We start from the raw sequence: 23,003 nt of genomic DNA, 5'->3' as shown, positions 1-23,003 counted from the left end.
CTTTCCCACCATCTTTCTCCCAACAGCCAATGGGTCTTTCAAAGTCGGTTATACATTTGCTTTCATTCACAATTCTCTTCCCTGACTTTCCCAGTTGGAACCAATAGACTCTGTGAATTCTTCGCACCTTTAAGACGGCACTTGTCACAAACAGCCGGACTTCAATGTCTTACAACTAAATCCTCTTCCCCTCCCCGAGGGGCTTGGAATTCTCCAATGGCAAGCATCTCCATTATCTGAGTTCCATCATTTGCCACACAACAGCCCTAAAGCCACTGATACAGTTTGGCTGTGTCCCACCCAAATCTCATCTTGAATTTAACTCCTACAATTCCCACGTGTCATGGGAGGAACCCAGTGGGAAGTGACTGAAGTTTGGGGGCGGGTCTTCCTGCACTGTTCTTGTGATAGTGAATGAGTCTTATGAGAGCTGATGGTTTTAAAAAGGGGGGTGTCCGTGCACAAGCTCTTATCTCTTGTCTGCTGCTCTTTAAGACGTGTCTTTCACCTTCTGCCATGACTGTGAGACCTCCCCAGCCATGTGGAACTGTGAGTCCAATAAGCCTCTTTCTTTTGTAAACTGTTCAGTCTCTGGTATGTCTTCGATCAGGAGCATGAAAACTGCAGATCTCACCATCCTTTCACCACCTGTTTATTAGTCGCTACATTAATAAAAGCCACCGTCACCAAGTCCTCATTGATGGGGCACATGCCATACACACCATGTGCTTCAGACACATGAACACATTTAATCCTCACAGCCGCCCTTTTCCGCCCTCATTCAATAGCTGTTTTATTGAGTGCCTATGATGTGCCAGACCTGGTGTTGGGTTGTGGGAAAATAAGACTGATTAGGTCTCTGCATGCAGGGAGATTTACAGTCTAGTAACCTAGAAATTGAGCCACTAATTTGGGGCTCACAGACCAAACTGAACCTTCAGATTCTTTTTTTAGGCTTTCAAAATCAATTAGGCGGGCAGGGCCTTCCCTGTGTCATTGTCCTCTGGCCAAAGACCAACAGAGACACCCCTGTTGCTGAATAAGTTTATTACTCATTGCAATAAGGGAAACCTTAGAAGGTGTTAGAAAGAACTTATTTTATTTTAGGTTTGGGCTCATGTTAGATGCTTTTGGAGGAGGTTCAAGAAAACCTGCATCAGAGGCACCAGCAAGTGGGGCTAATTCTATGATTTGTTATTTTAATAAATATTATCAAGAGGGAAAGAAGGCTAGATAGAGCAAGACTCAAATTTTAATAGGCAAAGAGGTAACTGTCACTCAGATTGACAGAGGGGAGGAGGACGTTTGGTATTTTGTGGCTTGGACAGTGTTCCCATTTTGTCTGGGCTCACACATGATGACAGATGTGGTTTTATTTTCGTCTTGCCCACCAAGATCAGAGTGGCCTGGTCTGATGTTGGTGTTTTGTGAAACTGTGAACAACTGTGTATGTTCAACAGTAGAACAGCATGGCCTACCTGTGGGCCAGCCCAGTTCCTAGCAATACCAAGACCCAGCTGATCATGGCTGCTAGCTGTCAGGGGCTGCTGTCCTCTTTCTCTGCTAGTTGGCCACAGGCCCTCTCCCTCTCTATGGTAGTATCTGCTGCTGCAAACGCCACCGCTGACTGCCCTTGGAATCACGTCGGAATTCACTTCTCTAATTAAAGACTAATTAGTTAACAATTGTGATACATGCTAGCTGAGAAAACAGAAACCTAATTGTGGGAGTAGGGAAAAAGGGAAATCAGAGCTGGCTTCTAGGTAGAGGTGACTTTTAACCTGGGACTTAAAGAGTAAGAATTAGCCAGAAATGGCCAAAAAAAAAAAAAAAAAAAATCATTCTTGGTCAAGTGATCAATTCAATTAATATTGACTGAGGGCTTGCCATGAGCTCTGTGCTAACATTATCCACGTGCTGTTTTGTTTACTTTCACAGCCTCCTGATTTGGTAATGAGAGCTAACAGTGACAGCTCAAAATGGCTTCCATGTAGGACCCACTGAAGCCCACTGAGGCCTACTGAAGCCTGGCTTGAACCCTCGGAGATGAGTTCTAGCATCACTTTCATTTTACTATTGTGGAAATGGAAACACGGTGTAAGTAATCTGCCCAAGGTCACGTGGTTAGCAAGTGGTACAGCCAGGATGTGAACCCAAGCAGTCTGTCTCAGGACCCCAGACTCTTCATTACCAAACCCTGTTCCCTCTCTGCTTATTTTTTTATTTTTGTTTTTTATTATTTATTTATTTATTTATATTTGAGATGGATTCTTGCTCTGTCGCCCAGGCTGGAGTGCAATGGCGCAATCTCTGCTCACTGCAACTTCTACCTCCCGGGTTCAAGCGATTCTCCTGCCTCAGCCTCCTGAGTAGCTAGGATTACAGGCACCTACCACCATGCCCGACTAATTTTTGTAGTTTTAGTAGAGATGGGGTTTCACCACATTGGCCAGGCTGGTCTCGAACTCCTGACCTTGTGATCCACCCACCTCAGCCTCCCAAAGTGTTGGGATTATAGGCGTGAGCCACCGCGCCCAGCCCTCTCTGTTTACTTTTAGCCTCACTTTGAAATGAATGTAATGTAATTTGCCATGGTCATGGGGTTCCTAAGGCCTTATGCAGCCAGGATTCAAACTCAGGGACCTGACTCCAAAGCCCCATGATTTGAAGCCATGGACTTAGAAAATGCACATGGGATGTATTTCCACCAGCATCCACATCTAATTTTACGGCTCCCATATGAAAATCCTTAAATCATATGCCAGACAATGGGCAGCTTTCAAAGCTAGCAGGCAGATAATAAATTTTACTTTAAACCCAAGTATTATCAGGCAGAGGAGACATAGGAGAAGAGCGAGAAACAGTTTGGCTTAATCAAGGACAAACGAGTCTGGAAAATGTCCAGATGAGGATATCTGCAGAAATCCACTATTTGGGGGGTTGGACTGTGGTTTTGAGCAGTGAATAACTGTCTAACCTGGCTGAGACCCAGAATCTCCCAGGAGCTTGTTAAAAATACAGATACCTGAGCCTCAGCTCCAGACATTCAGATTCAGGAGGTGGAGCCCGGGCACCAGTATCCTTAACAAGCTCCCAGGGGATCTTGGTCCATAGGCAGGTCTGGGAACTGCCAGTCAATGGAAACTTGAAGCACAATAGGGGGAACTGCACCCAGAAAACCAATCTAATAAGTGTAAAAAAGAAAAGAAAGCAGAATTCTGCTTGTTTAGTTGGCACAGAGGCAGGAACCATCAGGAGGAGCAGCTGAGTCAGGCAGAGACAACGTACGCTGCAGATCTCACCATCCTTTTGCCACCTGTTTATTAGTCTCTAAAATTAATAAAAGCGATCGCTCATGAACCCAATTTCTCTATCTCAGGTCCTTTATGTGGATTATCGCAGAATTCTCACAATAACCCAATGATGATTAGGTATTATAACCTCTTTTTACAGATGGGGACTGGTAAGTGAGAGGGAGAGTAAATGATGTGCCCACAGCCTACGGCTGTTAGGTGGTGGATTGGGATGCAAGTCCAACAGTCTGTCTCTGAGCTTGGTCCTCCCTTCAGCACTGTGCAGGGGAGGGCTCTGTGTGCCAGGCACACACAGGACTCCGGGACTGGCCTGAGCATTCAGGGCAGTCAACAAAACTCAGGCATGGCAAGATCCAATGATCGCAGGGCCGTGGAAATGCTAAGAGGGGGGCAAACTTCTTTGAACAAAGAAATAGAAGTGCTGGGTGCAGTGGCTCATGCCTGTAATCCTAGCACTTTGGGAGCCCAAGATGGGAGGATCGTTTTAGCCCAGGAGTTCAAGACCAGCCTGTGCAACGTAGCAAAACCCTATCAATAATTTAAAAATTGGCTGGATGTGGTGGTGCATGCCTGTAGCCCCAGCTTCTTGGGAGGCTGAGGTGGGAGGACTGCTTGAGCACAGGAGATCAAGGCTGCAGTGAGCCATGATTGTACTACTGCACTCCAGCCTGAGCAACAGAGCAAGACTCTGTCTCAAAAAACAAAACAAACAAACAAAAAAACTAGGAGGACAACGATGGGAGCCGTTATTTTGTTGTGAGGTCAGCTTCACTGATGTATATGAGATTTGAGCAGTTGTTCACACCCAACAAATAATAAGTGCCTTGGTGTTGGGATCCAGTGGTGAACAGGAGCAGGGCTTACAGGTCAGGGATGGAGATAGACTTTAAAGTCATTCCTCTATGAATCATTTAAATATGGGACATGACCTGATCTGGGAAAAGAGTGAGTGGTGCAGGGAAGGGGTCTTTGAGAAAATGCCCTTAAGCCCAGCTCTGATGTAAGAATTAAGGCAGTTCCAGGCAGAAGGAACAACACAGGCAAGGTCTGAGCCTGGAGGAAATGTGGCTCATTCCAGAAACAGAAAGGAGTTCATCATGGCTGCTGCAATATAGAGGGGAGGGGAGTGTCCCCAAGAGGAAGGCAGACCCTTTTTTGTGAAGATTGTCATGAAACTTAAGGTCTTGAGGTTGACTTGGCATCAGCCAGGCCAACGTGCGAAAGGTATTTCAGGCAAAGGAAAAAGCATCAGCGAAGGCTCAGAGCCCAGAAAGAAGCAATGGCCCCAAGGAAAAAGTATGGGCCTGGAAGCCTCCCACAGGGCAGGGCATCCATTTTTATATGGCTCCCAACCAATGTGAGAGGTACCGGGATTTTGGTTTTTGAGGACAAGAAAGCAAACACTGTCCTCACGAAGAAGGCCACTAGGATAAGGGGCAAAACACATGTCCCAGGACTGTCCCGAAGTTCTGATGGGACCTTGGCCATGTCCCTTCCCCAAAGGTAGCTTTGCTTGATCCTGGTGCAAAATAATTAGGTCCTACCAGGCCCACCTTTAAGGGTTTTCTGGTATTCACCTTTTCTTGGTGACTTCCTTTAAGATGGGAATGAAGGAGACAGTGGGAAGATCTCAGTGTTCTTTTGTTAAGGTTTGTAAGGGGATCAGTTTTATTGTATTTCAAAATGTCTAATGTTTAAAAAACTCAGCAGAAACATTATTTTGGATGCATTAAAAAAAAAAAACCACAAAACTTTGCTTATTGCCAAAAAAATTCAAACATCACCCCAGTAGATACCTCATAAGGGGAAAGTTGGTTTCCTGACTTTTTTTTTTTTTTTTGAAATGGACTCTCACTCACTCTGTTGCCCAGTGGGGAGTGCAGTGGCACTATCACTGCAGCCTCCGCCTCCTGGGTTTAAGAGATTCTCGTGCCTCGGTCTCCAAAGTACAGGGACTATAGGCGTGTGCCACCATGCCTGGCCAATTTTTGTATTTTTACTAGAGATAAGGTTTCACCATGTTGGCCAGGCTGGTCTTGAAATCCTGACCTCAAGTGATCCGCCTTGGTCTCCCAAAGTGCTGGGACTACAGGCGTGAGCCACCGCGCCTGGCCCTGACTTCTGGTGCTCCTAACTCTTCAGTTCCAGACTATTGGGTAAACATTCTCTGAGAACAAGCTAGAAGAACCTTATGGACTCAGTCAGGCTCAGAGATGTATTGTTTGGCAACAAAGTTTTATATTTGGAAAATTTCACATTTTCAGCTTCTCTGAAAAACTGAAATATCGAACTGGCTGGATCTAAAGAACAGCTGCACTTTTGGATGAGGCATGTGTGATTTCTCCACTTCACCACAGTCCCCACCACTCTCTGACACCTCCCCCAAAGACAACTTCTCTCATTTACATCACCTGCCCCATCCCTGTTCTAGAAACTTCCCTGAAATAAAGACCATATACTATGTAGGCTTCCTTTTTTTTATATATATATGCCTTGAGAATCTTTCTGTGACTACACACAGATCTAAATCTCCTCCTTTCCAATGCTAAGTCATATTCCATGGTTGGAATCTTTGATATTTATTTGTTTCTTTAAATCCCTCTTTTTATTTTTATTTTATTTAAGAAACAGGGTTTCCCTTGTCACCCAGGCTGGAGTGCAGTGGTACGATCATAACTCACTGCAGCCTCAAACTCCTGGGCTCCAGCGATCCTCCTGCCTTAACCTCCTGAGCAGCTAGGACTACAAGTACCTGCTATCGTGCCTGACTAATTTTTAAAATTTAATGTAGAGGTGGGGTCTTGCTATGTGGACCAGACTGGTCTTGAACGCCTGGCCTCAAGTGATCCTCCAGCCTTGCCCTTATAAAGGGCTGGGATTACAGGTGTGAGCCACCGCACCTGGCCATCTCTAACTCTCTCTTGATGTATACATACAAAGGTTCCACTTTCTCTACAGTACATGCTGTAAATGAATATCCTTGTACATTTGTTTATGAAGTTTTTAATTTTTGTTTTCTTGAGACAGACTCTCACTCTGTTGCCCAGGTTGGAGTGCAGTGGCATGATCTCAGCTCACTGCAACCTCCACCTCCCAGGTTCAAGCAATTCTCCTGCCTTAGCCTCCCGAGTAGCTGGGATTACGGGCATGTGGCACCATGCTGGGCTAGTTTTCATATTTTTTGTAGAGAAGGTGTTTTGCCATATTGGCCAGACTGGTCACAAACTCCTGACCTCAGGTGATCCACCCACCTTGGCATCCCAAAGTGCTGGGATTACAGGCGTGAGCCACCGTGCCTAGCCTGTTCATGAAGTTTTATAGGATGAATACCTAGCTGCAGGCTTATTGGATAAATGTCTTTATGTACATTTTAAAACTAAGAAATTTTAAATTTAAGATTTGAAAGCTATCACAAAATTGTCCAGGTTATAAGAATTTACATCCCCAGAAAATGAAATCAATGTCCTTCCCCAAGCCTTGTTTAGATTTGCATTTTTGTAATTACTAAGGTGACCAAACCTCCCTTTATGGCCAGTTGTCCCCTGTATATCATCCACTGATCTTTTCACTTTGCACTTTTTTTTTTTTTTTTTTTTGAGACGAAGTCTCGCTCTTGTCCCCCAGGCTGGAGTGCAAAGGCACGATCTCGGCTCACTGCAACCTCCACCTCCCGGGTTCAAGCGATTCTCCTGCCTCAGCCTCCCAAGTAGCTGGGATTACAGGCGACTGCCACCACGCCCAGCTAATTTTTGTATTTTTAGTAGAGACGGGGTTTCAGCATGCTGGCCAGGCTGGTCTAGAACTACTGACCTCAGGTGATCCGCCCGCCTCAGCCTCCCAAAGTGTTGGGATTACAGGCGTGAGCCACTGCGCCTGGCCTCCACTTTGCACTTTTTATATTTTACTGGTTTTAGCAGTTCTTTGTATAAGAGGGATATTGGGCCTTAATTATATATGCCACAAATTTTTCCCCAAGATGATTGTCTTTAGACTTTGCATTTTACTTTAGAAAACTTGTAACTTCATTTGCAATCACATATGTGATTCTTTTTCTTTGAGGGGGTGGTCCATAACCTGCTTTCTTTGGTAGGCATATTAGTACGTTTTTTAGAATCAAATGCCTTTAGCTAAGGAATGCATTCTCTGTTTCCCCACAAGACCCAGTACGATCCCATAAATAGGCTACTTCATAATTTTAAAGTTATCTTCCTGCCCCTTAAGACAAATTACACAGGTATAACTGTGTGTATATGTGTTTGTGGGTATATCTCCTCTAGGACTTTTATGGTTTTCTTATGCACATTTAAATTTTTGACCCATCTGTAATTTATTTTTGGTGGAGTGAGTGTACACAACAGAGAACAGGGATGTTTTCCTCATCAGCAGCACAAGGGGGAGGAGATACCAATGCCTGTTTATAGATTTTTTTTAAAACAACAACAGGCTTTTTGGCCCTTTACACAAGTAAATGCAAACTCAAGGATTGTAGCCATACTTCTACCATCCAAAACAACCACTTTTTTTTATTGCAATGTATTTTCTGCTAATTTTTTTTTTTTCCTTAGTATACAGATTTTTGTTTCAGAAATCTTTTTTTTTTGGTCTGTTTTTTATAACATGTGACAACATTTAAAACTGCTAACATTTAACGTTTTAACCTAGTAGCTCCCAAACCTGGCTGGGCAGCTGGCTTCCCGGTGGAGCTTGTTAAAAATAATGAATCAGCAACCCTAGGGGGTGGGCTCTGGGAATCCATATTTTTAACAAGTTCCATGGAGGTGTTTGAGACATAGCCAGGCCAACTCTGGCAGACTCCCCCATGCTGCAGCGGTACCTGTGATTGTCTGGGTCTCCGATGTGATGGTTCTGGTGGTGGTCTGAGTCTGGGCGGCAGGCACTGTTTCCTCCGATACAAACTGGACTGTGCTGGGGGCTGCCGCGGACGTGCCCGTCAGCTGGCAGCCACTTTGCTTGTGAGCTACAAAGGCATCCAGGTTGTTAAACTGCTGCTTGCAGATGCCGCAGATATGGATGTCGGGAGTCAGCTCCACCAGCACCGTTGTGCCACCTGGAACTCCATGGGACAAAGGGAAAGTAACAGATTAATTCCAAACAGCTTGGAATTCTAATGCAAACCAGATTCACAGTAGGAAGAAAAGGCATGGTGGCAGACATGGCTGAGTGGTGGTCCAGTATCCACTCCACCTTCCACTTCTTGCAACTGTGGCCCAGTATCCACTCCACCTTCCACTTCTCCTAATTGTGTCCTAGCAGCAAGGTATCATATTTCCACACAGAGATTTCTTGCCTTAGTTAAACCTGGGGAAAATTGGACATAATGTAAATACCTTAGAAATCTTCAGAAAATTGGCTGGGCGCGGTGGCTCACACCTGCAATCCTGGCACTTTGGGAGGCTGAGGCAGGCGAATCACCTGAGGTCAGGAGTTCGAGACCAGCCTGGCCAACATGGTGAAATCCCATCTCTACTAAAAATACAAAAATTAGCTGGGCATGGTGGTGCGTGCCTATAATCCCAGCTACTCAGGAGGCTGTGGCAGAAGAATCACTTGAACCCAGCAGGCGGAGGTTGCAGCAAGCTGAGATCCCACCATTGCACCCCCGCCTGGGGGACAAGAGTGAAACTCTGTTTCAAAAAAAAACAATTTTCAGAAAATTGTGATGCATAATTCTATCCAACCATATAGGCACAAAGGTATTCTTGTATTATTTAACTTGGGGAAAATTAGAAATAATGTATAGCAACCAACCACGTGATGGTTCATGCTGCATTGTTACCCATGGGACACTAGTCGTGTTGTTTGCAAGAAAGTTATTTGATATGCAGGGATGTCCTGCACTTTGCAGAACCAGCAGCCACCTTCTATCCTAACTAAAAGAAAATTATGAAAGATAATTATGAGATCCTCCCGCACATTTCAAACATACTCACCCAACACACATACTATGAGAACCACTAGTCTAAATAATCTTGGTTCCCTACAGACTTGTGAACTTCTCCAGCACAGAGCTGGAGGAGTTTCTGGGAAGAGTTTGGCGTTCGTGATAAAAAGGGAGGAGATGTGGCTAGCACTGTGCCCCTTTTCTTCTGGCTTTGGATGCAAATGTGATGCTGGGGCTTCTGTAGCCATCTTGTAACTATGAGGAAAATGCCCTTTATTTCACTGATTCACATATAACCCCTATGGGCTCTGCCCTTTATTTCACTGATTCCCCTGATTCAACACTGCAATCAATCAATTCCAGATTTCATTAGACCAGTATAATTTGGGTTTCTGTTACTTGTAGCCAAAATTCATTCCTAACTGGCAGGGACATTATTTGTTTTGTTTTGTTTTGTTTTGAGACGGAGTCTCTCTCTGTTGCCCAGGCTGGAGTGCAGTGGCGCCATCTCGGCTCACTGCAAGCTCTGCCTCCTGGGTTCACGCCATTCTCCTGCCTTAGCCTCCCGAGTAGCTGGGGCTACAGGTGCCCGCCACCATGCCCAGCTAATTTTTTGTATTTTTAGTAGAGATGGGGTTCACCGTGTTAGCCAGGATGGTCTCAATCTCCTGACCTCGTGATCTGCCTGCCTCGGCCTCCCAAAGTGCTGGGATTACAGGCATGAGCCACCGTGCCCGGCCGACATTATTTCTTGATACTAATCATATCAATAGTTAATACTATATTAATACCTGCAAAGCATAGTAACTGGCACTGTACTAGAAGGTACTATATAAATATTTGTTCAATAAAGACATAGCGGGTGGATCATGAGGTCAGGAGATCAAGACCATCCTGGTTAACATGGTGAAACCCCATCTCTACTAAAAATATACAAAAAAAAAAAAAAAAAAATTAGCCGGGTGTGGTGGCACACACCTGTAATCCCAGCTACTAGGGAGGCTGAGGCAGGAGAATTGCTTGAACCTGGGAGGCGGAGGTTGCAGTGAGCTGAGATTGTGCCACTGCACTCCAAGCCTGGGCGACAGAGCAAGACTCCATCTCACATAAAATAAATAAATAAATAAATAAATAACTCATGTTTGTAAGAAAATTTAGAAGAAGCTTAAAAAGAAGGGGAAAATCACTCAATATTTCCATCTCTGCCTGCCATGAATATCATAAAATTTTTTTTTCCATTCATTTTCTTTACCCTTAAAAGTTGCATAAGATGGCTCACGCCTGTAATCCCAGCACTTTGGGAAGCCGAGGTGGGTGGATCTCAAGGTCAAGAGATCAAGACCATCCTGGCCAACATGGTGAAACCCTGTCTCTACTAAAAATACAAAAATTAGCTGGGTGTGATGGCATGTGCCAGTAATCCCAGCTACTCAGGAGGCTGAGGCAGGAGAATCGCTTGAACCCAGGAGGTGGAGGTTGCAGTGAGCCAAGATCATGCCACTGCACTCCAGCCTGGTGACACAGCGAGACTCCGTCTCAAAAAAATAAATAAAACAAATATAGCTACTCGGATTGGCAATTATTTATGCCNAAAAAAAAAAAAAAAAAGTTGCATAAGATCATAGTATTATAAATATTCAGATAATAGTATAAAACTAATCCTTTTCCTAATTTTTTTAAATCTTTTTTTGAGATGGAGTTTTGCTCTTGTTGCCCAGGCTGGAGTGCAAGGGTGCGATCTTGGCTCACTGCAACCTCCGCTCCTGAGTTCAAGCGGTTCTCCTACCTCAGACTCCAGAGTATCTGGGATTACAGGCATGTGCCACCACACCCGGCTAATTTTGTATTTTTAGTAGAGACGGGGTTTCTTCATGTTGGTCAGGCTGGTCTCGAACTCCCAACCTCATGTGATCCACCTGCCTTGGCCTCCCAAAGTGCCACTCCGCCTGGCTCCTTTTTCCTAAATATTGCATAAACATTGTGCTATATCATTAAAATCTCTTCATATATATCATTATTTAATGGCAATACATTATTCCATGGTGTCCATGCATCATAATCTTCTCAGCAACAATAAGGTATTTTCATAATTTCCAATTTTTCCCAAGTTAAATGATACAAGACTACCTTTGTGCATATATGGTTAAAATTATGCATCAAAATTTTCTGAAAATTTCTAAGATATTTACATTATGTCCAATTTTCCCTAGGTCTAACTAAGACAAGAAATCTCTGTTCAGAAATACAATTTGGTTCACTTGCTAAGGAGAATGGGCCGAGCACTGTGATAAGCCATCTTGCAGAGATACACTTAAGCACTTTGCAATCAATGGATGGAAGGAACCAAACCTTTTCTTCTTGGCAGCTACTGAGATATCCATGGAACTAACAAGGAAACAAGGAAGTGAGACATGAAGTAGCTTGCATTGCTGACGATTCCTTAATGATGGAACAGGACTGACATCCAGAACGGAATAATTTTAATAACAAATAATGTCACTGGTATGTGCAAAGTGCAAAAGTAATGACATAGACCTTCGTTAGAATCTTGACATTGTCACTTAACAATAGTGACTATAAGCTTGGGTTTTCTCATCTGAAAAATGGGAGAAGAGAGGTTTCTAATTCATGGTTTTCGTTTGCTTGTTTGTTTTTAATTTCTCCAAGAAAAAACACGGGCTTGTTATGAGAATTAAATGGGATGGTGCTCATACCAGCACAGTCCCCCCTTCCCGCCAGTCCCCCAGCATGTTACCTGCTGGGGTTATTACTGAGGTACACTATTTAAACATGGACATATCTGAGCCCCACCTAGGAGATACTGAGTCATAACAGGGTGGGGTGAAGAGGATGGTGTTTAGGAAAATCTGTGCTTTTCACAGTCACGCAAGGAATACCCCGCCAAGTTTGGGACCCAGTGTCTTCCAAACCGTTAACAGTAGCAGCTAACAAGCTGGGAGCTTAATATGTGCCAGGTTTTCTGCAAACCCCTGGTAGACAGGTTCTCAAACTTCGTGTGCTTCAGAGTTGCCCAGGCAGCTACGAAGGGCAGCGGATCCCCAGCCCCACCCCCGAGATTGAATGGGTGGGGCCCAGAAAGCTGTTTTAAAATACACGCTCTCGCTCCCAGGTGGCTGGTTGCACTCAGTCTCTGGACCACACTTTGGGAAACAATGCACCAGGAGAAACCAGGGACTTGAAAAACGCTGATGTCCTCATCGGTTAAATAAAAACTGAACCCCAAACCCAAAGAAAGCGATCACGGCCCCGTTTCCCATTCAGATCCACCCTTAATGTGGAAAAGGCTTTGCAATGAGCCGGCAGGACCTCGTGAGACCTGGAGACTCCCCCAATCTCCAGGCTCTAATTTTGAGCCACTGAGGCAGAAGTTTTCCCATCAGTGTTGCCCCATTTACCCCAGATTCCTTCCTCTCTCCTGCCCGCCCCAAACTCCGCCTGGTGGGGCGGGAATGCCCTTAGGGGGTGGCGATTGTCTGAACGGCGTGCCCTCCCCCACCGTTCCCTTCCAAGGGGTCTCGCAAGGCTGGAGGGCGCCCCGCTTCTTGCGCCAGGTCGGGTGCGCCCCCACCCCAAGCCCATTCCGGCGCCCCCTGCACCGCGCGCCCGCCGCGGTCCCCGAGACGCGGCTCCCAGCCGTCACCCCGATTTCGGGGCCCCGGGCCTGCTGGCTGCGTCGCAAACGTGCTTGGGCCCGGGCCCCGGAGCGCGCACTGGGCCCCGGAGCGCGCACTGCGCCCGGAAAAGCACTTACTTTGCACGGAGCCCGCGAAGCTCTCGCCCTCGCTGCTCGCGTTCATGGCCGCAGACTAAGAGATCCCCGGCCGGCCGGGATGCCAAAGTGTGGGACGCTGATCTACATGGTGCAAGGACTTTTCCTTTTATTTTTCCACACCCCCCACCCTGCCTTCTCCCAACTCTGCGAGGCGGGGAGGACGGATGTAAAGCAAGCTGCACTTCCGCTGCCTAGAGGGCGCTGGCCGGGCCCGGAGCCCCAACCTGGCTTTGCAGCAGCGGCTCCCCGGGGAAGCGGCGGGCGAATCCCGAGGCCCAGGCCCGCGGAGACCCCCAACGTCCCCGGGGAGCTGGATGGCCACGCGCGTCCCGGCGTCCTGGGAGACCGTGGGTGGCGAGGGATGCGCCCCTGCCCGCACTCTGCGTTCTCCGCGGACGCGATTGGCCTCCCCGGCTCGGGGCGCCTTTTGCACCTGCAGCCCCAGGCTTCGGGCCCCAGCGCGGCAGTGCAGCAGCGCTGCTCCGGGGACGCCTGGGTGGTTTGCGGGGAGACCCGCGTGCGGCTGCCGTTGCGGGGTGGGTGCGCGGGGCGCGGCGGGCTCCGGAGAAACTCAGGTTGGGCGTCAGTGCTAGGCAAATCAGCAAAGCGCTGGGCGGGTCCCCTGCCCCGCTAGGGAGACTGAGAGGACCGCGATGAGCTGGGGTCGTAGCGCGAAGGGACCTCTGCTCCAGGAGCTGCCAACTTTATCGTGCATCACAGTCGCCTGAAAAGCTTGTTAGAACACACGCTGCTGGGCCCACCCGAGCGTTTCTGCTTCTGTAGGTCTGGGGCGAGGCCTGAGAACGAGCATTTCTAAGTTCCCAGGTGATGTCCCTAGTGTTGGTCGGCGGCCACACTCTGAGGACACTGCCCTCTCTGCTCTGTCCCTCATGTCTTACTACTACTCTCTCCCCTGGGCTCCTGAGTCAGCCCTATTGTCTCTGCCTATCCTCCCAAGCCTCAGACCTCTCCAGCCTCGAGGCATTTGCACATAGAGTCTGCCCTGCCTCTGAAGGTCAGCATTCAAATTCACACTCAGGGAGACCAGGCTTGGCCTAATCTTATCATTCAAATATTGCAGCTCCCTCCTCCCCACCCAACCACTCCCTGTCTCCTTCCTGTTTTTCTCTTCTCTTCTCTTCTTTCTTCTTTTTTTTAGAGAGGGGGTCTTGCTCTCTCAGGCTGGAGTGCTGTGGTCGGATCCTAGCTCATTGCAGCCTCCAAGTCCTGGGCTCAAGCAATCCTCCCAACAGGCGTGGGCCACCACCTTGGCTCACTTTAATTTTTATTTTTGTAGAGATGTTGCCCAGGCTGGTCTCGAACTCCTGGCCTCAAGCCATCCCCCTGCATCAGCCTCCCACATTGCTGGGACTACAGGTGTGAGCCACCATGCCTGGCCTGCTTTGTCCTTAAAAGGTACTACATGGAACATAATATGTATCTCTATGAATATGTATATCTATCTGCACATACAGATAGAATTTAATTGTATATTATCTTTGTTCTCCTCCCCCTTATTTTCAGTAAGTCCCTGTAAAAATGGGGATTAAAAAAAATCTCTTTGCTTCACTAATGTAGTCCAGTGACTTGGCTGGTGCCTGACACATAGGAGGCTCTCGGTAAATATGGCTTGTATAAGAATGGGATTTCCCCTGCTGCTTCCTCTAAGGCTTAGTTTCTGCCTGCAGCGGCTGTTTGTTCTCAAGTGTTTGTGATGTGCCAGGCACTGGACTAGCCACTGGAGGTAGGCCAGGGAGGCAGTCAACATGAAATAATCAAATCAGTACTGTAATTATAGATGGATAGATAGATAGATAGATAGATAGATAGATAGATAGAAGGATGCAGATATATAGTACTTCCTGTTTTTTAAACCTTAAGTTCTGGGATACGTATGCAGAATGTGCAGGTTTGTTACATAGGTATACATGTGCCATGGTGGTTTGCTGCAACTATCAACCCCTCACCCAGGTTTTAAGCCCCATATGCATTAGGTATTTGTCCTAATGCTCTCCCTCCCCTTGCCCCCCACTCCCCGACAGGCCCCGGTGTGTGATGTTCCCCTCCCTGTGTCCATGTGTTCTCAATATTTTACTAGTGAAAAGGGCTCCAAAGACCATAAAATGGGGCTGTAATAGTGGCCGTAGAAGTGGTCATGGTAGTCCTTTCTGAGCAGGTAATATCTGAACGAGGAGCTGGGGAGGGTGCAGCCATGTGAGGATGAGGTGGGAGCAATTCCAGCCTGAGGAACTGGTGGGAGCAAAAGCCCTGGAGCAGGAATGAGCTAGATGTAACTGGCTGTGGTCTGCCAGTCCCACTGCAGATCACATCACTCTCACCCTGCATTGCCCAAGCCAGCTCCCCCAGGCTCCTTGCTGTTGTTTAAACAAGCCCAGCCCTTCCCGACCCAGGGACTCTGCATCTGCCCTCCCTCTGCCTGGATTGCTCTTCCTGGTCTTTGCAGGACTGACTGTTTTAGGTCATCCAGCATCAAATGAAATGTCACCTTCCCGGAGAGACCTTCCTGTGTCTTACCTAAAGTATTCACTCCCCCTGCGACTCTACCACATCACCTTCATGATACCTATCTAGCTAACATGACCCAGGAGGGCACCGCAGCTTATGGCAATATTTATTTTTCATTGCTTGATGAATGTTTACATATGTGCACACCTGGGGAGCCCCCATCCAAGACAGACATTTCCAACCCTGGTCGGCTCCCTCATGCACCTTCCCAGCCAATAATACTATTCCAGCCGGGCAAGGTGGTTCACATCTGTAATCCCAGCACTTTGGGAGGCCAAGGCAGGCAGATCACCTGAGGTCAGGAGTTCGAGACCAGCCTGACCGATATAGCGAAACCCCATCTCTACAGTACAAAAATTAGCCAGGCTTGGTGGTGCATACCTGTAATCCCAGCTACTCCAGAGGCTGAGGCAGGAAAATTTCTTGATCCCAGGAGGCGGAGGTTGCAATGAGCCGAGATGGAGCCACTGCACTCCAGCCTGGCTGACAAGAGCGAGACTGTCTCAAAAAAATATAAATAAATAAACAAACAAACAAATAAATAAAAATAATACTCTTCCCACTATCCAATCCCGCAGAGGTCACCATTTTAACTTCTATTGTCACGATTCCTTTTGTTGAGAGCAATACATCTCACATTTGCCTGAAGAGAAGCAGCATCTGGAGGGCTCGCTGAGGAATGAATTCTTGAGTCCCGACCCACGCTTACTGCATCAGAATTTTCTGGGGTAAGACCTGGTAATCTGCAAATATCTCAAAAGTGCCCCAGGTAATTCTTATCATGATGTAAGTCTGGGCCTTACTGGTTTGGTGGTTAAGTGTGTAGGTCCTGGAGTCAGGCTATTCCACTGCCATGCAAATCCTGGAGTTGCTGAACTAGAATTAGTTGCTTAACCTTGAGTAGGAGATTCAACTGCTCTGTGTCCCAGTTTTCTGTAGCTTGGAGATAGCAGTAGCACCTAGTTCATTAAGTTGTTTTGTAGGAGGAACCAGTCTATATCTGTAAAGTGCTTAGAATAGTGCCTGACTCATATAACTCGGCATAAATCCTAGCTATTTTTATCTTTTATTGATTTTTGGTTATTATCTGTGTCCCTACCATGTAAGCTCCAGGAGGGCATGGACCTGGCCTGTTTTATTTACCTTGTATCCTCTGAGGCCTAGAACAGAGCCTGGCACACAGGCATCCTCAGTTCATTTTTTGTTGTGAAATTATTTCATGCATGTTTCTGTGAGCTCCATTTTAACCTTTTGCTACTACGTCCAGCCAACCTTCTCTATTACTGTAAATATCCTAAAATAACCATTGGCATATGCTGTTTGTCCCTTCTTCTTTATCTCTTCCTCTTTTCCTTCCTTGGGATAAGGATATGATGGCTGGAGCTCCAGCTGCCATTTTGGACTATGAGAATGAGGCGATACTCTAAGTATGGCAGAATAGTGAGCTAGAAGGAGCCCAGGCCCCTAATTTCTTGACCACTGCAACAGTCTTTTTCTGGTCTGAAAATGTCCTATTTTCATTTCTTATTTTTCTTTTTATACTTTTTTAAAATGTTATTTTTCAACATAAGCTACATCAAGGTCAACACACTCCCATTTATTTATTTATTTATTTATTTAGAGACAGAGTCTTGCTCTGTTACCCAGGCTGGAGTGCAATGGTGCGATCTTGGCTCACCGCAACCTCCACTTCCCAGGTTCAAGTGATCCTCCCACCTCAGCCTCCTGAGTAGCTAGGATTATAGGTGTGTGCCATCACGCCCAGCTAATTTCTTTGTATTTTTGATAGAGACAGGGTTTCACCATGTTGACCAGGCTGTTCTCAAACTCCTGGCCTCAAGTGATCTGCCTACCTTGGCCTCCCAAAGTGCTGGAATTACAGGTGTGAGCCACTGCACTGGCCCTATACTTGTTTTTCTTATTGCAAAAGTATTAGAAATTGTTGGTTAGAATTTGAAAAAAAATATATAGGAAAACATAAGAAAATAAAACCCACTTATAATTCACTACCCAGAAGTAACATTTTGATTGATGAATGTTCCTAAAAGTCTTTGTGTGTGTGTGTATGTGTGCATACACACATATAAATCATATTCGTATATTTTATAAAAATGTAATTACAGTTTACATGTTTTTCATTTCCACATGAAATATACACAGCTATCTGAGATCTCACCAACCAGAGATAAATACTTATATCTTTATGCACTGCATATCTATTTCTTTATAGGCTTTTTTCTGTAGAAATGTAACAGAATGAACCATATGAATTGCTGATATATTTATTTTTTACTGAAAAATGATAATTTTATATGGTTCAAACCAATATGTACTCATAATATTAATATTATACTTCTTTTTTTTTTTTTTTCTTGAGATGGAGTCTCACTCTGTCACGCAGGCTGGAGTGCAGTGGTAAAATCTCAGCTCACTGCAACCTCTACCTCCTGAGTTCATGAGATTCTTCTGCCTCAGCCACCTGCATAGCTAGGATTACAGGTGCCTGCCACCAGCCTGAATAATTTTGTGTTTTTAGTAGAGATGGGGTTTCACCATGTTGCCTAGGCTGGTCTTGAACTCCTGACCTCAAGTGATCCACCCGCCTCAGCCTCCCAGGGTTGGAATTACAGGTGTGAGCCACTGTGCCTGGCCTAGTATTATACCTCTGATAGAGAACTCTGTTTGTGTATCCAATGTCTGTTCTCTCAAATTTTCTTTTCTTTTCTTTTTTTTTTTTTTTGAGTTAGAGTCTCCCTCTGTTGCCCAGGCTGGAGTGCAGTGGCGCGATCTCGGCTCACTGCAAGCTCCGCCTCCTAGGGTCACACCATTCTGCTGCCTCAGCCTCCTGAGTGGCTGGGACTACAGGCGCCCGCCACCACGCCCGGCTAATTTTTTGCATTTTTTTTTTTTTTCAGTAGAGACGGGGTTTCACCGTGTTAGCCAGGATGGTCTCAATCTCCTGACCTCGTGATTCGCCTGCCTCGGCCTCCCAAAGTGCTGGGATTACAGGTATGAGCCACTGCGCCTGGCTCCTACCATTAGTTTTAATGGTCACATAATATTTCATTATAGGGTTGCATCATAATTTATTTGCTATGTTACTGGATGTTTGTTAATGATTTTCTTTTTTTTCTTTTCTTTTTTTTTTTTTTTTTGAGACAGAATCTTACTCTGTCACCCAGGCTGGAGTACAGCGGCGTAATCTTGGTTCATTGAAACCTCCACCTCCCAGGTTCAAACAATTCTCCTGCCTCAGCCTCCTGAGTAGCTGGGACTACAGGCATGTGCCACCACGCCTGGCTAATTTTTTATATTTTTAGCAGAGATGGGGTTTCACCATGTTGGCCAGGCTGGTCTCGAACTCCTGACCTTGTGATCTGCCCACCTCGACCTCCCAAAGTACTGAGATTACAGGTGTGAGCCACGACCCTGCCGTTAATGATTTTTTAGATATCATAAGTAATATATCATAGTAGCTTTTTTAATTGGCCCATGCGAACACATTATTTCTCTATGCCAGCCATCCTGAAGAGCTGCCAGAATAACTTGTTTCAACACCATGTGGAAGGGCTTTTTCTTCCTTTCTTTTTTCAGATTATTTTTTTTCAATGTGGATTCTATCCAGATCTATTTCTCAGTAAGAATCACAGTTCTTGAAAAGTTAACAGCCTTTGTTTGACTAGAAAGCTCACGATTTCTTCTGTTCTCAAGTTTTTGACCACTTCTCATTTAATAGATAAAATATAATATAGAAATGGCAAATGTCTTGCAGGGTGCAGACATATTGGTAATCCTACTCCATGTTCTAAATCTGGCAACTAAAATAAATTTGAATTTGTTACCAGTGCTTAAAAGTTGATGTATTTCTCATAAGAATTGGGATTTATAGCTTTTTGCAAAAATGGAAGGATCTGGCAAATCCGGGCCTGGCTTGTCAAATGGTAACCCTTGGCTGGGTCTGAGAAGCTCCGGTGGATGAAGTCCAGCCTCTCTGATTTACCCCAGTCCCCATTCCTCCCTGTTATTCTTGATAACAAGGCCGAGAATCAGTTTCCCTCGTTCATTGCCCCTGTGAGTCATGTTGAATTTAACCAAAATGTGTAACATGTTTCTGATAGAAAAAAAGAACTTCTCCTTCCCCATGGTTTCAATATTTCTGTTAACTAAAAGACTTCACTAAGTTACTTACATTACCTCCACTATGTCCAAATAAATAAAATTTTTAAAAAGCCTATTTTATAACAAAGTGTTGGATGCCTCATGTAATTTATTATTCTTGACTGTCAGAACAATAGTGAAGAGGTAGACACTATTATCACTATTTCATAGATGCAGAAACTTAGTCTCAGAAAGCCTAAATACATTTTCTTCAGGCAAAAGACCAATAAAAGACTATGCTAGTTAAGAATCTTTGGCCAGGCACGGTGGCTCACGCCTGTAATCCCAGCACTTTGAGAGGCAGGCCAGGAGTTCAAGACCAGCCTGTGCAACATGGCAAGACCCTGTCTCTACAAAAAGTATCAAAATTAGCTGGGTGGTGGTATGCACCTGTAGTCCCTGCTGCACAAGAGGCTGAGATGGGAGGATTCCTTTAGCTCAGAAGGTTGGGGCTGTGGTGAGCTGTGATGGCACCACTGCACTCCAGCCCATATGACAGAGCAAGCCCCTGCCTCTAAATTTAATTAATTAATTAATTAATTAAGAATCACTGATGGCAAGTAACAGAAACCGTAGAACAGATTTTCACAGTATTTTAAAATCAATCTATTAGAATTATTTACCTGCTTAAATTATTTCTGGCAAGAGACTTTCAGATACTATCTTAAAGTATTAAGAGAACACACAGGTTTTTTTTTTGGGGGGGTGTCTGGTAATGTTGATAACAAGAATAATGAGGACATAGTAACTGAATTAATTACTGTAAGTTTTTCGAGCAAATATATCCTTCTAACAAAATACAGATGCTTGTTCAACTTATGTATGATGCGCTATGTCCTGATAAACTCATTGTAAGCTGGAAATGTTTTAAGTTGAAAATTCATTTAATAGATCTAACCTACCAAATACCATACCTTAGTCTAGCCTAAATTAAACATGCTCAGAACACTTACATTAGCCTATGGTTGGGCAAAATCATCTAAAAAAGCCTATTTTGGCCAAACGTGGTGGCTCACGCCTATAATCCCAGTTCTTTGGGAGGCTGAGGCGGGCAGATCACCTGAGGTCAGGAGTTTGAGACCAGCCTGGCCAGCATGGTGAAACCTCATCTCTACTAAAAATCTGAAAGATTAGCGGAGCGTGGTGGCATGCACCCATAGTCCTAGCTACTCGGGAGGCTGCGGCATAAGAATCACTTGAACCTGGGAGGCAGAGGTTGCAGTGAGCCGAGATCATGACACTGCCTGAGCGACAGAGTGAGACTCCACCTCAAAAATAAATAAATAAATATATACATACATACATAAAATAAAAAAGCCTGTTTTATGACAAAGTGTTGGATGCCTTGTGTAATTTATTTGATACTGTACTGAAAGTGAAAAACAGAATGGTTCACTGGTGCTGCCCAGCAGCATGAGAGAGTATCACACTGAATATCTCTACCCTAGGAAAATATTCAAATATCAAAATGGAAAGTATGGGTTTCTACTTAACGGGTATCACTTTCACACCCATTATAAAGTTGAACAATTACCAACAGTACTATTTTACATCAGGAATCGTCTGTAGTTTATAATTTCAAGAGACCAAAATTTTTCAACACTAAGTATTTTAACATACGTAGTTTCCTATAGTAATCATTCATAGTTAGTAAAACGTCAATTCTCAAGGCAGGAAATTTTATTTTCCTCCTTGTATACCAGCACCTATAACAGTGCATGGTATTTAGAAAAGGTTGGATAGATATGTTGATGAATGAATTAATGTGCCTTTTGTCAAGATGGCTTCAGAATATAACTATTAAAGCAAACATTTAACTATTACAGGAAAACACTTTTTTCCTTTCTAGTAAACATACGGAGAAAAAATGTGACATAGTAACAGAATACAGCAAATTATAGATTCCATTTAGACTTTATGATAACTCGTATTTTTAAACCTCCTTTATTTTTCTCGACAAGGGCTAACAACAATGGGTATCCTGGGGCTTGGCATTTTCAAAAGTACTTACGTCGATAATCTCGCCACTTAGAAAGTACTACAGAAAATTGTGGCTAAGGTTTCAATGATACATTGATCGAAGGCTGGTGGGCTGGTCCAGAGGCTGTCGCTCTGTGATTCTTCCCTTGCTCCCGCTATTTGTCAGGGATGCTGACCCTTGTTTCTTGTATCCAGGGTTCTGGGTGCTTCTAGCTTCCTGCTGGGTTTGGGCAAGGGGTGGAAGGGAGAAGGCAGAGTATTTCTCCTTTTCCCCTTCTGTCTTGGTGGCAGTGGCTGTGTCTCCTCCATGGCCCTAGATCCTATCGGATGGGCCCACTGTGGCCTCACCTTTTGCCAGGTGACTGTGGTCTCTGAAAACACCACCTCCTCCCTCTGTCTCTCTCCCTGTCACCTTCCCTGGAGAGAAAAGGCAGTGGCTTCCAGGTGTTAATGTCTGGGTTGCCTAACCATTCCCATTTGATCTCTCAGCTCTTGCATCACTTGGATATCAAATTCCCTGTGTTACATTTACTGAAATTCTTAGAATTGCTTCTCTTTCTCTGGTTAGTCCCTGATTGACGTAGCTGTATTAAAGTTTGCAGGGATTATACTTTCATTCTTGCTTTTCTGGACACTCCATGGGTGATTCTTAGACTGGAGAGTGCCTCAGACTTTTAAGGGAACTTGTTGAGGACACATATGCTTGGGCACCATCCAGGGGCCTGGGGTCAGAATCTTGGAGCCTCTGGTCCAGACATGCACAGCATGGAGAGACGCCTCAGGTGACTCCAGTGAGCTCCTCCTGACGTCACTGTCACTGAATCCTGATCCCAAATGTTGAAAGGGGACTAAGGGAAATTTCTCTTCCAAAAATTGATTCACTAACAATATTTAGCAATTGCCTGCAATCCTTTATGTAAACATAAATGACAATGAAGAAACACTTGAAATTTAACCTAAGTGCTAAACTCTGTGTAATGAGATATGATCCAGACTAAACCCGCTGGGCATTAAGTGGTAGTTACACAACCAACCATTTTGATGAGAGCTGGCTTTGAGTCTTGCCTGGCACATAACTGAGTGTGCACACCTGTGTTTTAATGATATACTCACTCGCATAATTTCACACAAGCAAGCATGCATAGGCCTGATTTTTTTGTTGTTCTTTCATATAGTTAATGCATCAAAACAGAAATTCTCAAACGGCATGAAAGGGTATATAGTGAAAAGTGGATGTCCCTTCAATCTTCCCCAGCCTCCTAATTCCCTTCCCCTTCCCCCTCCCCCTCCCCTCCCCTCCCCTCACTTCCCCTCCCCTCCCCCCCCCCCC

General features: G+C 45.1%; 1 protein-coding gene across 4 annotated transcripts in view; it reads right to left on the bottom strand.

Moving 5' to 3' along the window:
* The window catches only part of ZFP64 (ZFP64 zinc finger protein), a 96,808-nt gene extending 83,296 nt beyond the window's left edge, over window positions 1–13,512 (bottom strand). For 3 of the 4 annotated variants that reach the window (XM_025399934.1, XM_025399932.1, XM_025399935.1), the window contains exons 1-2: window positions 12,989–13,512; window positions 8,149–8,388 (exon numbers count right to left, since the gene is read on the bottom strand). In XM_025399934.1, coding sequence (XP_025255719.1) covers window positions 8,149–8,388; window positions 12,989–13,034 — 286 coding nt within the window. In that variant the 5' untranslated portion in view covers window positions 13,035–13,512. The remainder of the gene's footprint in view (window positions 1–8,148; window positions 8,389–12,988) is intronic. The other variant, XM_025399933.1, reaches the window with a different exon arrangement.
* Window positions 13,513–23,003: the final 9,491 nt, after the last annotated feature.

This window comes from Theropithecus gelada, chromosome 10 (genome assembly GCF_003255815.1).
Source record: "Theropithecus gelada isolate Dixy chromosome 10, Tgel_1.0, whole genome shotgun sequence".
Taxonomy (NCBI): domain Eukaryota; kingdom Metazoa; phylum Chordata; class Mammalia; order Primates; family Cercopithecidae; genus Theropithecus; species Theropithecus gelada.
The sequence above is the reverse complement of the archived record's forward strand: the minus strand, read 5'-3'. Positions and strand labels throughout refer to the sequence as shown.